This window comes from Capra hircus, chromosome 2 (genome assembly GCF_001704415.2).
Source record: "Capra hircus breed San Clemente chromosome 2, ASM170441v1, whole genome shotgun sequence".
Classification (NCBI taxonomy): Eukaryota; Metazoa; Chordata; class Mammalia; order Artiodactyla; family Bovidae; genus Capra; species Capra hircus.
The window spans coordinates 76251815-76264610 of record NC_030809.1 but is presented as its reverse complement, the minus strand read 5'-3'; the positions used below and the strand labels follow the sequence as shown (position 1 = coordinate 76264610).

The 12796-nt window shown below is 39.7% G+C and overlaps 1 protein-coding gene across 1 annotated transcript in view; it reads right to left on the bottom strand.

Moving 5' to 3' along the window:
• The window catches only part of THSD7B (thrombospondin type 1 domain containing 7B), a 1038357-nt gene that overhangs the window by 427388 nt on the left and 598173 nt on the right, over positions 1-12796 (bottom strand). Inside the window, exons 11-12 of the mRNA XM_018062396.1 lie at positions 7906-8035; positions 3133-3236 (exon numbers count right to left, since the gene is read on the bottom strand). Of these exons, the coding sequence (XP_017917885.1) occupies positions 3133-3236; positions 7906-8035 (234 nt within the window). The remainder of the gene's footprint in view (positions 1-3132; positions 3237-7905; positions 8036-12796) is intronic.

Here is a 12796-nt window from a genome sequence, read left to right as displayed (position 1 = left end):
TACAGATGCTCTCTGGGTTGCATGGGAGGTTCCTATAGGTGAATTGCTGTTTAGGTCCTTCCAATTGTGGAGTACAGCCCTGCTGTCCTCTGCAAAGGGCTTCTCTCCATTTGAGAAACAGCTTTTAGCCAGCTACTGGGCCTTCATAGAGGCTGCATGCTTAACCACACACCCTGAGCTGCCCATCATGGACTGGATATTATCTGAGCCATCAAGCCACAGGTATGGCATGCACAGCAGCACCCCATCATCACACGGACATGGTATATATGTAATCAAATGCAAGGAGGACCTGAAAGCACAGTATCTTACATGAAGAAGTGGCCCAACTGCCCATGGTCCCCACCTTTGCTAAACTATCCTCTCTCTTCCAGTCTGGACATACAAAGTCATGGGGAATTTCCTCTCATCAGTTGACAGAGGGAAAGAAGACTTTGGCCTGGTTTATGGATGGTTCTGCATGATATGTGGGCACCCAAATGGACAGCTGTGACAACAACCCCTTTCTGAGACATCCCTGGAAGACAGAGTGAAGGAAGTCATCCCGATGCATAGAACTTCAAGCAGCATGTATGGCTGTTCACTTTGCTTGGAAGGAGACATGGCCAGCTGCGGGATTAAGTACAGACCTGCAGGCTATGGCCAGTGGTTTTTCTGGATGGCCAGGGACTTAAAGGAACACAATTAGAAAATGGGGGACAAGAAAAGGTAGGCAGGTGGTATGTGGCTAGGCTTCTCTGAATTGGCAACAATGTGAACATATTTGTATGCAATATTTGTATTCCATGTGAATGTTTCCTAAGGACTAACCTCAGTTGAGAAAGATTTTAATAAGCAATTGGATAGGATGACCCATTCTGTGGATAAGAGTCAGCCTCTGTCCTCAGCTACCCCTGCCACTACCGGATGAGCTCCTGTACAAAGTGGCCATGGTGGTGGGAAGGAAGGTTATGCATGGACTCAGCATGGGCTTCCACGCATCCAGGGCAACTTGGCTACAGTCATGTCTGAGTGCTCAATCTGCCAGCATCAGGGGCCAGCGCTGTGCCCCCAATATGGACCATTCCCCAAGGTGATCAGCCAGCTACACGCTGGCAGGTTGATTATACTGGACTACTTCCATCATAGGAGGTGCAGTGTTTTGTTCTTACGAGACAGGTACTTATTCAAATAGGATAAGGATTTGCCCTTCCTGCATGCAATGCTTCTATCAAAATTACCTACTGCAAGATAAAAATGATCACTTGCCATCTGCCTCTACAAGAATGAAGTCACTAGCCACTGCAGTCACTGACCTTCAACACACTCAGAAAGGAGTTCAGGGCAATGATCAGGAATGAGGCACTCTGTGCTCTGTGATAAACTAGCAGACAAGGACTTCAGATATTTTCAAGAGAAGATTTTGTGAGCTCAAATTCTTGCATCTTACATCTAGCAAAGCACTGAAATCATTAACGAAGACATCTGCTCCTCAAGACTAGCAGCAAGTCTCTGGCAAAAGGTGTGCTTGATAAAACGTATCCCCCTTCACAATAAATATATACATAATACTGACCTCCCCCACTCCCTCTCTGGAATAGCTCCTCAGCTACTTAACTCACAATTCTCATGTTGTTGCATTTTCTTTCAGTTGACACTATCATCCGTGGACTTACAGGACACCTTGTCCATCGTCATGATATTCCACACAACATTGTTTTGGATCAAGGATCTCACTTTCCAGCAATCAAGATCTGGCAATGTGCCCATGCTCATTGATTTCACTGGTTTTACCAAGTCCCCCACCCTCCTGGTTTGATATAAGGATGAAAAGGCCTTTTGAAGACTTAATTACAGCACCAGTTAGGGGGCAATACCTTGCAGGGCTAGGGAAAAGCTTTCCAGAAGCATCAAACATGTGGTTTTTTTTTTTTTTTTTTTTCTCCCATATCCAGGATTCGCAGGTCCAGGAGTCAAGGGTGGAAATGGCACTGGCGTAACTTACTGTTACTCCCAGTGATCCATTAGTAAAGTGTTTGCTTGCAGTTCCTCTGCAGTCTTAAGTTCTGCTGCCCTACAGTCTTATTTCCAGAGGGAGGAATGCTTCCACTAAAAACACAGCTATGATTTCCTTGACCTGGAATTGAAAACTGCCACCCATCCACACTGGGCTTCTTATACCTTGGACTCAACAAAGAAGGGAGTTATTATGCTGGCTGAGAAGACTGATCCTGACTAATATGATAACCTATGCAATAGGAAGAGAAATAATTCTTAATATGATTCTCAGCTGAATTATGAAACCAGTGATACACAGCTGGTCCTACAAGGTCTAGTTTGGCTACATACATCCCTTTAGTGACAGAGTGGTCGGATTTTAAGAACAAAGCCTTCTTGTTAAGCCTTGTATTATTGGCATGTGAATTCTGAAAGAAACAGAACAGTGAGCAACCTGATGAGTTTCTGAGTGCTTTTCAGAGATTTCAATATGCCATACCTCCTAGACATTGATGATAAAAGGCACTTACATGCAGATCCAGAAGTCAATTCACAAGATCTTCCAGAAAAAATTTTTTAAAATACGGAATGCATCACAAATGTGCATGTCATCATTGTACAGGAGAAATGTTAATATTCTCTGTATTGGCCCAATTTCAGTATATGTGCTGCTGAAGCAAACACCAGAAATTTTAATAATTCCTTTCTATGCATATTCCATATGAAACATACAGCAAGTACGTACATAACAATCAGGTGTAAATCATGATTGCTATGATTAGTTAATTCATTCAGCAAGTATTTAATGAGCATCTAAAATGTACAATATATATTATCAGATCCAATTTCAACACATCCCTTCATTCTTTGACTAATATCCAATGTGCATTTGGACCATCAGCACTAGGGTATGCTAATGACTGAGAACATATACTTTCTTACATTGCATTAGTCCCTAGGTGCACTAGCTAGTTATGGTTAAAAGGTGGTCTAATATCAGCATTAGCTAATGCCAACCTTAAACTCAAACACTCATAAACAATCCAATCCAGCAAGATCACAGCTTATCTAAATATAAAAAGAGATACCAATTTATAAAAGGAGCATAACTTTGAATTACATTTGATTAGAAAAACTGTTTTGAAATCCCCTTACCTCTTGTTTGCACCCCCTTTCCGCAGGTTTCACTGGTGCCCATTACTCCCTGCCTGACAGACTCTGGCACGAGGACACAGGGGCTCCATTTCTGTGGCCTCCATCTGTGATGACAAAGAACAGCAGACTAGAAATTTCACTACGGCAAACATACAAAACAAATACTGGAAACAGATGGATTTGAAACCCAAAGCATAAAGGTAGTAATTCAATAAAAATGGATTTGAAACCAATGTTATAAAAGGGAGCCCTGGCACACACTAGGGATGGCATCAGTCTCTCTTCCCCAGATCCATAGTTAAAGCAGTAATTCCATTTTTTAAAAATGTGAACATTTTGCACATAAGCCTTAGTGGATATAGCAAAGTGGCCATAAAGAAACATTAGAGGCACAGATCAAATCTAGAAGGTTTAGCTCTGTATGAACTTAAAATTGTTTAAAGAAAAACAATATAAAAAAATCAAAGAAAGAAAATTCCTATGCCCCATCTGAGCATTAGAGAATCAAGGCGTGAACATCTAAAAATTTTAGGTACAAGCCTTCATACTTGATCTTCTGCTTCAAAAATTTTACAAGGTGTTCCCTAGGACTTTAGGGTAGCTCAAACATCTCAATAAGTTATAGAGTAAAGACAAGGCAGGAGGCCATAGGGACTTATCTTATGTGACAGTTTCTCTCAGAGAAGAGAAATGGAACTGTCTCTGAGGAATGACCCATATTTCTTCTCCACAGAGGAAAGAGTATGTACGGAATCCTTCTGGCTTGCCAGCGTGTGTGTGTGTGTGTGTGTGTGTGTGTGTGTGTTTAACGTGAACAGAACTCTACTTTTATGACCTTCAGGGCAGACTGTGACTTGAGCCCTTAAACCTGTGTCTTTGGAATGTTCCAGAAAACCCAAACCCTAAATGTAGCCACAGATTTTGCTCTTTCACTGAGTACATTTTTGTACTTTTTCACATAAGCCAATACCTCTAATAGGAGGTGCTAATTAAAAAAAAAAATGAAACAGAACTATGAGGCAAAAATATTACTGACCAGTTTGGCAGGATGAGAAACATCTAGAGAGCTGTTGTACTTCAATGTGCATACAATTAAAACTACAGAATTATACACTTAAAAATGGTTAAGATGGCAATCTCTGCTGTACAGCAAGGTGATCCAGGTTTACACATATATGCATTCTTTTTTTAATATCCTTTTCCATTATGGATTGGTACAACATTGTAAATCAACTATACTTCCATTAAAAGAAGCTAATTTAGGAAAAAAAGGTTACAATGTAACTTTTATGTTATATGATTTTTATCACAATAGTAAAGAAATCTCAGCAAGAGAAACAATGAGGAATAACAGAACATGGAGCAGACGTCCTTTGTTCAGGAAAAAACCATCTTAAGGAACCCTTTTAGTTATGTGAACATAGATTAATATAGCATGTGACGATCACTTAGTATAACCCACATATTAATTAATTAACATAATTTATCTCAGCAGTCACCACTCTCTCCTCTGTCTAGACTAATTGAGTCTCACTTACTGGAGGTGAGGCAGTGAGGGAGTTAAGAGATAGATACAGACTGTCTTGCAGAATAAAGCAAAGTACATTAAAATGTAAAAGTAAAGAAAAAATACATATCAGTGACCTCATTCAAGTGGCCTCCATATTGAGAACAACTGAAGAGCTGGAGAGAAACCAGGAAACAACAGAAAAACCTGTCCTATTTTTTGAAAAATCACCTATTACTTTTTAAGTAGTTAGAAATTTGCTTTGTAGATGCAAAGACTCATTAAGTATAATTCTAAAACACAGACAGAAACGGTAAGGGAGTTTAGTCTAGCTTTTCAACTGGGATATGTCATTCACTCAGCTCCCTCAAGTTCACAAAATACTTACTAAAGTGAGACCAAGGAATTCAATTTAGCTTAGTGTGCTAAATAGAAGGGAGAAATGTCAAGAACTCTTATTAGACTCACAGTTTTAAAAGGATAAGCCTGGGCTCAGAGAGGTTTCGTGACATGCCTCAGATTGCACATGAAAGGGCAGGCCAGCTGTCAGTCCTAAATCTTTAGACGCTCAGCCACAGACTCTTGGAGACATCCCACTGCCAATTCTATTTAGGGGTATATCACCCACACTGTCTTCCCTCTTGCTTACATTGTCAGCCATCTCAAATGTGACTCAGTTGAATACTGCCTGTCTTGAACAAAAGTTACTTAAGAAATGGCCAACACAAGAGGGACACTCTGACCTTCCTCTTCCTTCCTTCTGCCTCCTTCCTTCTACTTCCCCTTAAAAGCAGGAAATAATTCTCTCCTGTGAGCAGTGCCCTTCCCGCCCACATCTGAGGGGAGAAGGAAACCCTTGCCACTAGGGAATTCAGGCTGTATAAACCTTGTTACTTTTTAAAATTTATTCCCCCAAGCTCAGACTCTGTTTAGATTTTTCATGGATTGAGCACCCAAAGCCGACATTTATTCATCCCATCAATTCTTTACTAATTTGTTGTTTCTTTGTCTAAAAAGTATAAAAGCCACCTGCTTTGGCCACTTCTTAGGTTCAATTTCTGTGGGATCTCCATGCATATGAATTAACATTTGTTGCATTTTAATAGTAACCTATCTCATGATATTTATCTCATGTCAATTTTATTATTAAGAGAGCTAAAGAACTCACGAAGCATCGAGGGGAAAATTTCCTCTCCCCAACACTACTTTAAAATTAACATGGTGGGAAATGCTCAAATTAATAGGAAAAGCTCTATAGACATTGTGATTCTGTTTTAAATTGTGAATGTCTCACCTTAATGGAGTAAAAAAAGAGGAATCAGAAGAAAATGATAAAGGTCTACATTAACTTGCCTCTCCAACCAGTGAAGGGAAGGCAAAACCTAAAGAGGAACTGTATGCTCAAAATTCAAGGGTGTTTGACTAAGAGACTCATGTTGATAAGTTGGACACATTTATCAGCATCAGGAGACATGATACAATCAGGCAATCCAGGCAGAGTAGAACTAATTTCTAGTTCAAGAATGAGGGGCTACACTGAAGTACCACAAGAGGGCAACGAAAGTGGACAGTAGGAAGAGAGACCACTAAAAGTTTCCAAGATTTTCTCTGATTATAATAGCACTGGGTTCAGAAAATGTCTAACATTATTTGATTTGGCTTTTTTTTTTTTTTCAATTGACTGCTTTCTCTGACAGCTCTTTCACTGAGCTAAAAGTTTCAATATTTAAACCTGGCACAATAGGATGGATATTGACAGTGTTCCCACAATGGCCTGGTGGTTGATGAAGAAATACTGGCAGACTGGGCTTGTTCCAGTGCTGACTCATGTCTTTCCCAAACTGGTTGTTAGATAGAAACAAAAGGAGGAAAAGATGATGAAATTGATCCTGATCGGGGCTTCTTTCTAGCTAATGGGAGGCCTTCTTAAAAAAAAAAAAAAAAAAAAAACACGACAAAACTTATATTTTCTGGAATAAATTAGCTCATTTAAAAAACATATTTATTCCTATGTATTTATTTGGTTGCACCAGGTCTTATTACAGCATGTGAAATATTAGTTGAGGCATGTGAACTCATAGGTGTGGCATGTGCGATCTAGTTCCCTGACCAGAGGTCGAACCTGGGCCCCTTACATTGGGAGCTTGGAGTCTTAGCCATTGGACCACCAGGAAGTCCCTAGAAAAAAATAGCTCTTGAATCACACAGATTTAAGATACAGTTTCTCAATCAGAGAAAACCCTAAACATTTCGAATAAAGGCATTTTTAAGAGTGCTGATAACGACATGATTATTAAGACCTGGGGCTTGTTTCCACAAATGAGTAAAACCCAACAGTGATTGAATTTAATCCAGAAGTATTAATACTTTACAGCAGTGCTTCAATCTGATGTTAAAAGAATGAAAGTTTATGACTAAATACACAAACCTCAGGTACTGTTTTTATAAATAATAGTCACTTACTTCCCAGAGGGGCAAATATAGGTAAAATATATAGTTTAAATGTTACTCATTTTCTTTTTCTAAAGACAAAAAATTACCCAAAGGTTAAATTTTTTTCCTAAGATTTCTTAAAATGTGTACATGACACAAATTGAGAACCAAAACCATTTTTGAACTAAAATAAACAACTGTTAAGGCAGTATACATTTGTTCTTAGTTCTTGATTAAAGGCTTTAGGATGAGAAAAATAGAATGAGGTAAGTTGTGTGTGTGTGTGTGTGTGTGTGTGTGTGTGTGTGTGTGTGTGTGTGTGTGTGTGTGTGTGTGTGTGTGTGTGTGTGTGTGTGTGTGTGTGTGTGTGTGTGTGTGTGTGTGTGTGTGTGTGGTGTGTGTGTGTGTGTGTGTGTGTGTGTGTGTGTGTGTGTGTGTGTGTGTGTGTGTGTGTGTGTGTGTGTGTGTGTGTGTGTGTGTGTGTGTGTGTGTGTGTGTGTGTGTGTGTGTGTGTGTAGTAAGGACCTCAACCTGCATATCTTTGAATCCTAATCCTGAAAACTGATTACCTGGGTGGCTGAAGTCAAGCAGCTCAACTGTAATCAAAACGTGGCTGTTACCTTTTTCGTTTTAAATTAGACTTTCATACTCTTTACTCTCTCAAAATATACTCCAGAAAAGGGGAAAATGGTGAGATATTTGAAGATTAAAAAATACTACCTCTTTGTATTTCTCACTACAAGTGCTTCATATAATAACCATATACTATATAAAAGCAAATAGGACATGGCTTATACTAAGGTCTAATGATTATTTTGAAAGCAATTAATTACCGATATGTGGAGCACAATGACACATCTTCACACTCTCGCTCTTCAAATAAGGTATCTGGGCATTCTTGGCCTCCGTTGGCTGCTTCTTGGATGATAATCCTATATCGAGACTGTTTTATTGTAGTGTTTCCTGAAGTAAAGAAAAAATAAAATAATAGTGGCCTTTTATGTGGAGGCAAAGAAAAGTCCAGGAATACAGACCAATTTAATAAAGAAAAAAAAAAAGAAAAATAAGAACCTATGGAAAGACTACCTGGGAAATGAGAATAATAAGAAAAGACCAGAGATTGATACTCAACCTTACTTCTATGAGAAAGACACATCACTTACTAACTGTGATTTCAAATCTGTATGTTCTAATATGGGAAGATTGGTTCCCACTGATAATATATTTTAATTAATCAGAATCTATATTATATTTTGCATATATTTCAGCATAATCTGAAAGGCCCCTGAAACACTCTTTGATCTCAGAGCAACAGCTCAGGGGGTTAACGTTTTACTATTAGCAATTCTCTCCCTCAGGTGGGGTACTTCCTTCTTTAGGCTACTTTTTACTATGCAAACACTTATTAAAATTAATACATTACTAACATATTTATTAATGGGAATTAGTTTATTAGATTTCTTATTCCTCACAACCTGAGGTAATACGTGTATAATTGGAATTTAGAGAAGAAGCAGTAAAATTACAGCAGAATAAAGCATTATCTTCCTGGCTATTTTGCTGATCCACAGAAGTAGCAATAGGCACCTGGATAAAAAGACAGTTGATGTTCACTTTAATGTGTGGGGCATTCATTTCATAATCTTTAGATGCCTTCTAATCAACAACTACTTCCAAAATCAATGACAGTGCTTAGCAACTATTTCAATTACCATGTGTAAGATATTGTGCTCGATACACAGTTATAAATTCTTGAATTTACAATGAAATGGAAAGAAGAAGGGGCAGACAGATATACACCTGGTTACAAGGCTTTGCAGAGTGAGATGCGTCAGACACTGGTGCAGTATTGCTGCTGCTAAGTCGCTTCAGTCGTGTCCGACTCTGTGTGACCCCAGAGGCGGCAGCCCACCAGGCTCCCCTGTCCCTGGGATTCTCCAGGCAAGAACACTGGAGTGGGTTGCCATTTCCTTCTCCAACGCATGAAAGTGAAAAGTGAAAGTGAAGTGGCTCAGTCGTGTCCGACTCAGTGACCCCATGGACTGCAGCCTCCCAGGATCCTCCGTCCATGGGATTTTCCAGGCAAGAGTACTGGAGTGGGGTGCCATTGCTTTCTCCAGTACAGTATTGTCAGAGTACAGAAGAAAGCATAATCATGTGGGGAAATCAAAGAGAGTTCCTAGAGAAGGCAGATTTTACTCTGGCATTTGAGGGATAAGTAGAAAAACAATTTTTTTTTCAGAAAGCAAAACAAAAATACCAGATGATATTGCTTATATGTGGAATCTAAAATATGACACAAAGGAACCTCTGTGAAACAGACAGACACACAGACATAGAAAACAGATTTGTGGTTGTCAAGGCAGGGTGGCGGGGGAGAAAAATTGGGAATTTGGGATTAGCAGATGTATATAGCATGGATAAACAAGAAGGTCCTCTTATATAGCACAGAGAACTATACTCAATATACTGTGATTAACCATAATGGGAAAATTATATTTTTAAAAAGAATATATGTGTGTATATATATATATATATATATATATATATATATATATATATCTGAATCACTTTGCAGAGGAAATTAACACAGCTGTATTTCAATTAAAAAAAAAGAAAAAAATATAAAGTCTGAAGTCATTTCAGGTCAAAGAAACAGTTTGAGAAAAGACACAAAAAGTTGTAAGAGTGCATGGACTTTACAGAGAAAGACAACACATCTGCATTCAGGAGGAAGATGTATGTGTGTGGGGCTTGTGTGCAGGAGCTTCTGGTGGCTGGAGGAAGAACACAGAAAAGGTTATAGAGAATGGAGAGGAGATGCCTAGGAGAAAACCAAATTAATTTTTTAGGTTTAAGACAGCTAATGGACCTAATCATACAAAGAAGGAAATTTCTATAGCCGGCAAACTAAATGGAGCCAAAAAAAAAAAAAAGGAAAACAAAGGAGCTTTTACTAAAATTAATATTCACATGGTTTCTAAAAAAATAATTAATGCAAAAGACTTACTATAGTGAGTAGCAACAGACCTACATGCCATTCCCTGTCTTCCTCCTTCCAGAATATTATGAACTCTATCTGTATTTAGTTCTTCTGTTCAGTTCAGCTCAGTTCAGTCACTCAGTGGTATCCAACTCTTTGCGACCCCATGAATCACAGCATGCCAGGCATCCCTGTCCATCACCATCTCCCAGATTTCACTCAGACTCACATCCATCGAGTCGGTGATGCCATCCAGCCATCTCATCCTCGGTCGTCCCCTTGTCCTCCTGCCCCCAATCCCTCCCATCATCAGAGTCTTTTCCAATGAGTCAACTCTTCACATGAGGTGGCCAAAGTACTGGAGTTTCAGCTTTAGCATCATTCCTTCCAAAGAAATCCCAGGGTTGATCTCCTTCAGAATGGACTGGCTGGATCTCCTTGCAGTCCAAGGGACTCTCAAGAGTCTTCTTCAACACCACAGTTCAAAAGCATTAATTCTTCGGCGCTCAGCATTCTTCACAGTCCAACTCTCACATCCATACATGACCACAGGAAAAACCATAGCCTTGACTAGACAGACCTTAATCGGCAAAGTAATGTCTCTGCTTTTGAATATGATATCTAGGTTGCTCATAACTTTTCTTCCAAGGAGTAAGCGTCTTTTAATTTCATGGCTGCAGTCACCATCTGCAGTGATTTTGGAGCCCCCAAAAATAAAGTCTGACACTGTTTCCACTGTTTCCCCATCTATTTCCCATGAAGTGATGGGACCGGATGCCATGATCTTCATTTTCTGAATGCTGAGCTTTAAGCCAACTTTTTTGCTCTCCTCTTTCACTTTCATCAAGAGGCTTTTTAGCTCTTCTTCACTTTCTGCCATAAGGGTGGTGTCATCTGCATATCTGAGGTTATTGATATTTCTCCTGGCAATCTTGATTCCAGCTTGTGTTTCTTCCAGTCCAGCGTTTCTCATGATGTACTCTGCATATAAGTTAAATAAGCAGGCTGACAATATACAGCCTTGACGTACTCCTTTTCCTATTTGGAACCAGTCTGTTGTTCCATGTCCAGTTCTAACTGTTGCTGTGGTTACCTCCAAATCTATAAATAATATGTACATGTCATCACTTGTTGTTTTATTAACTTTAGACATTATCTATTGACGTTTTTCTGTAATTGATGAATATTTATTTTTCTACTACTGTTCAAATTTTTTTAATAATTGTATCACTATTTTTATGCCTCTCCTCATTATTTAAAGATTTTGTATCACCTGCATTTTTTTCTGCCCCACTTCTTACTCCCATCCTCCGTCAGATCAGCCACTATGTTTCTAAAGGGTCTTTCCGGGCAGATGAGCTTCCTTTTTTATTGCCGTCCACTTTCTGCTGTATTAAGCCCTGTCTTCCTGTGCTGCAGGTCTGCTTCTGTGCTCCTCAGGCTTTGTCCACTGAATCTTCCATAAAAAAGTTTAGTTCTCTCAGCCACTGATGGAACTCTCTTTGTTTTTGACAAAGAATTGAGAATTTTAAAATCCATTTCTACCACTTTAATGAGATTATGAGAAGGGGAGACTAAAAGTTAAGGAGATGCATAAGGTCTTTGGGGGCTTCCCTTGTAGCTCAATCAGTTAAGTATCTGGGAGACCTGGGTTCGATCCCTGGGTCAGGGAGATCCCCTGGAGAAGGACATGGCAACACACTCCATTATTCTTGCCTAGAGAATTCCATGGACAGAGGAGCCTGGCAGGCTATAGTCCGTGGGGTCACGAGAGTTAGACATGACTGAGCGACTAAACCACCACCCCCACCATGAGGTGTTTTCCATCTGCTGCCTCTTTTGGCCCTTCTTTGTGCTTAGAGATCCAACCACAGAAGGTATGTACTAGTGGCCACCTTGTCCATTGGCTTCTGGTCAGCTTTGGTCAAAGGTGGTTTGGGGCACACAGTGGAAAGAAAAAAGTTGACAGAGGAAGAGGAGACAGAGAGAGAAGAAAGATTAGGGTACTTATCCCACCAGATCTCATTGTCTAAATCACCTCAAAGTTCGTTCCCTTGCTCCCCAGAGCCACAGTTCTAATGGAGTGGTAAAACGTAAAGTAAAGTGAAGTCGCTCAGTCGTGTCCAACTCTTTGCGACTCCATGGACGGTAGCCCACCAGACTCCTCAGTCCATGGAATTCTCCAGGCAAGAGTACTGGAGTGGGTTGCCATTTCTCACCTGCAACTACTTTCTTCGAGTTCTTCTAATAGCTCCTACAGGTATCAACTTTCAGGCTCCCAACTGTCCCTAGCCAGGTACTATTAGTTAACCCTGTCATCTCCTTTGTATTATAAACTGTCTCTTCATTAAATTTTCCCTATTTGAGTGGGCCACCTATTTCCTACCAGGACATGCTTATCAAGTCAAAGGACAGTTGCTATTATTTGACTGAGAAGAATGGTATAATTAACCTATTTTTAATGTGGCTAAGGCCCAGCGAAGAGTACAGAAAAAGAAGGCTAAGAAGGAGGGAAAGAAGTATAATTAAAACAGTTCTACATAATAATATGCAAGCTATCTTTATCGGGGTGGGGACAATCTAGGTAAATAATTGTACCTTTAGGAAAAAGTCTCTCTCCTCCCTCCACCCAAATTAATTCCAATTACATTGTACTTACACTGATAATTATTGTTTACCCTTAGGATGGGTGGGGTTGTGTGTATGTGTCCTATTGCTTTGTCCAAATGTTATCTTAAGAG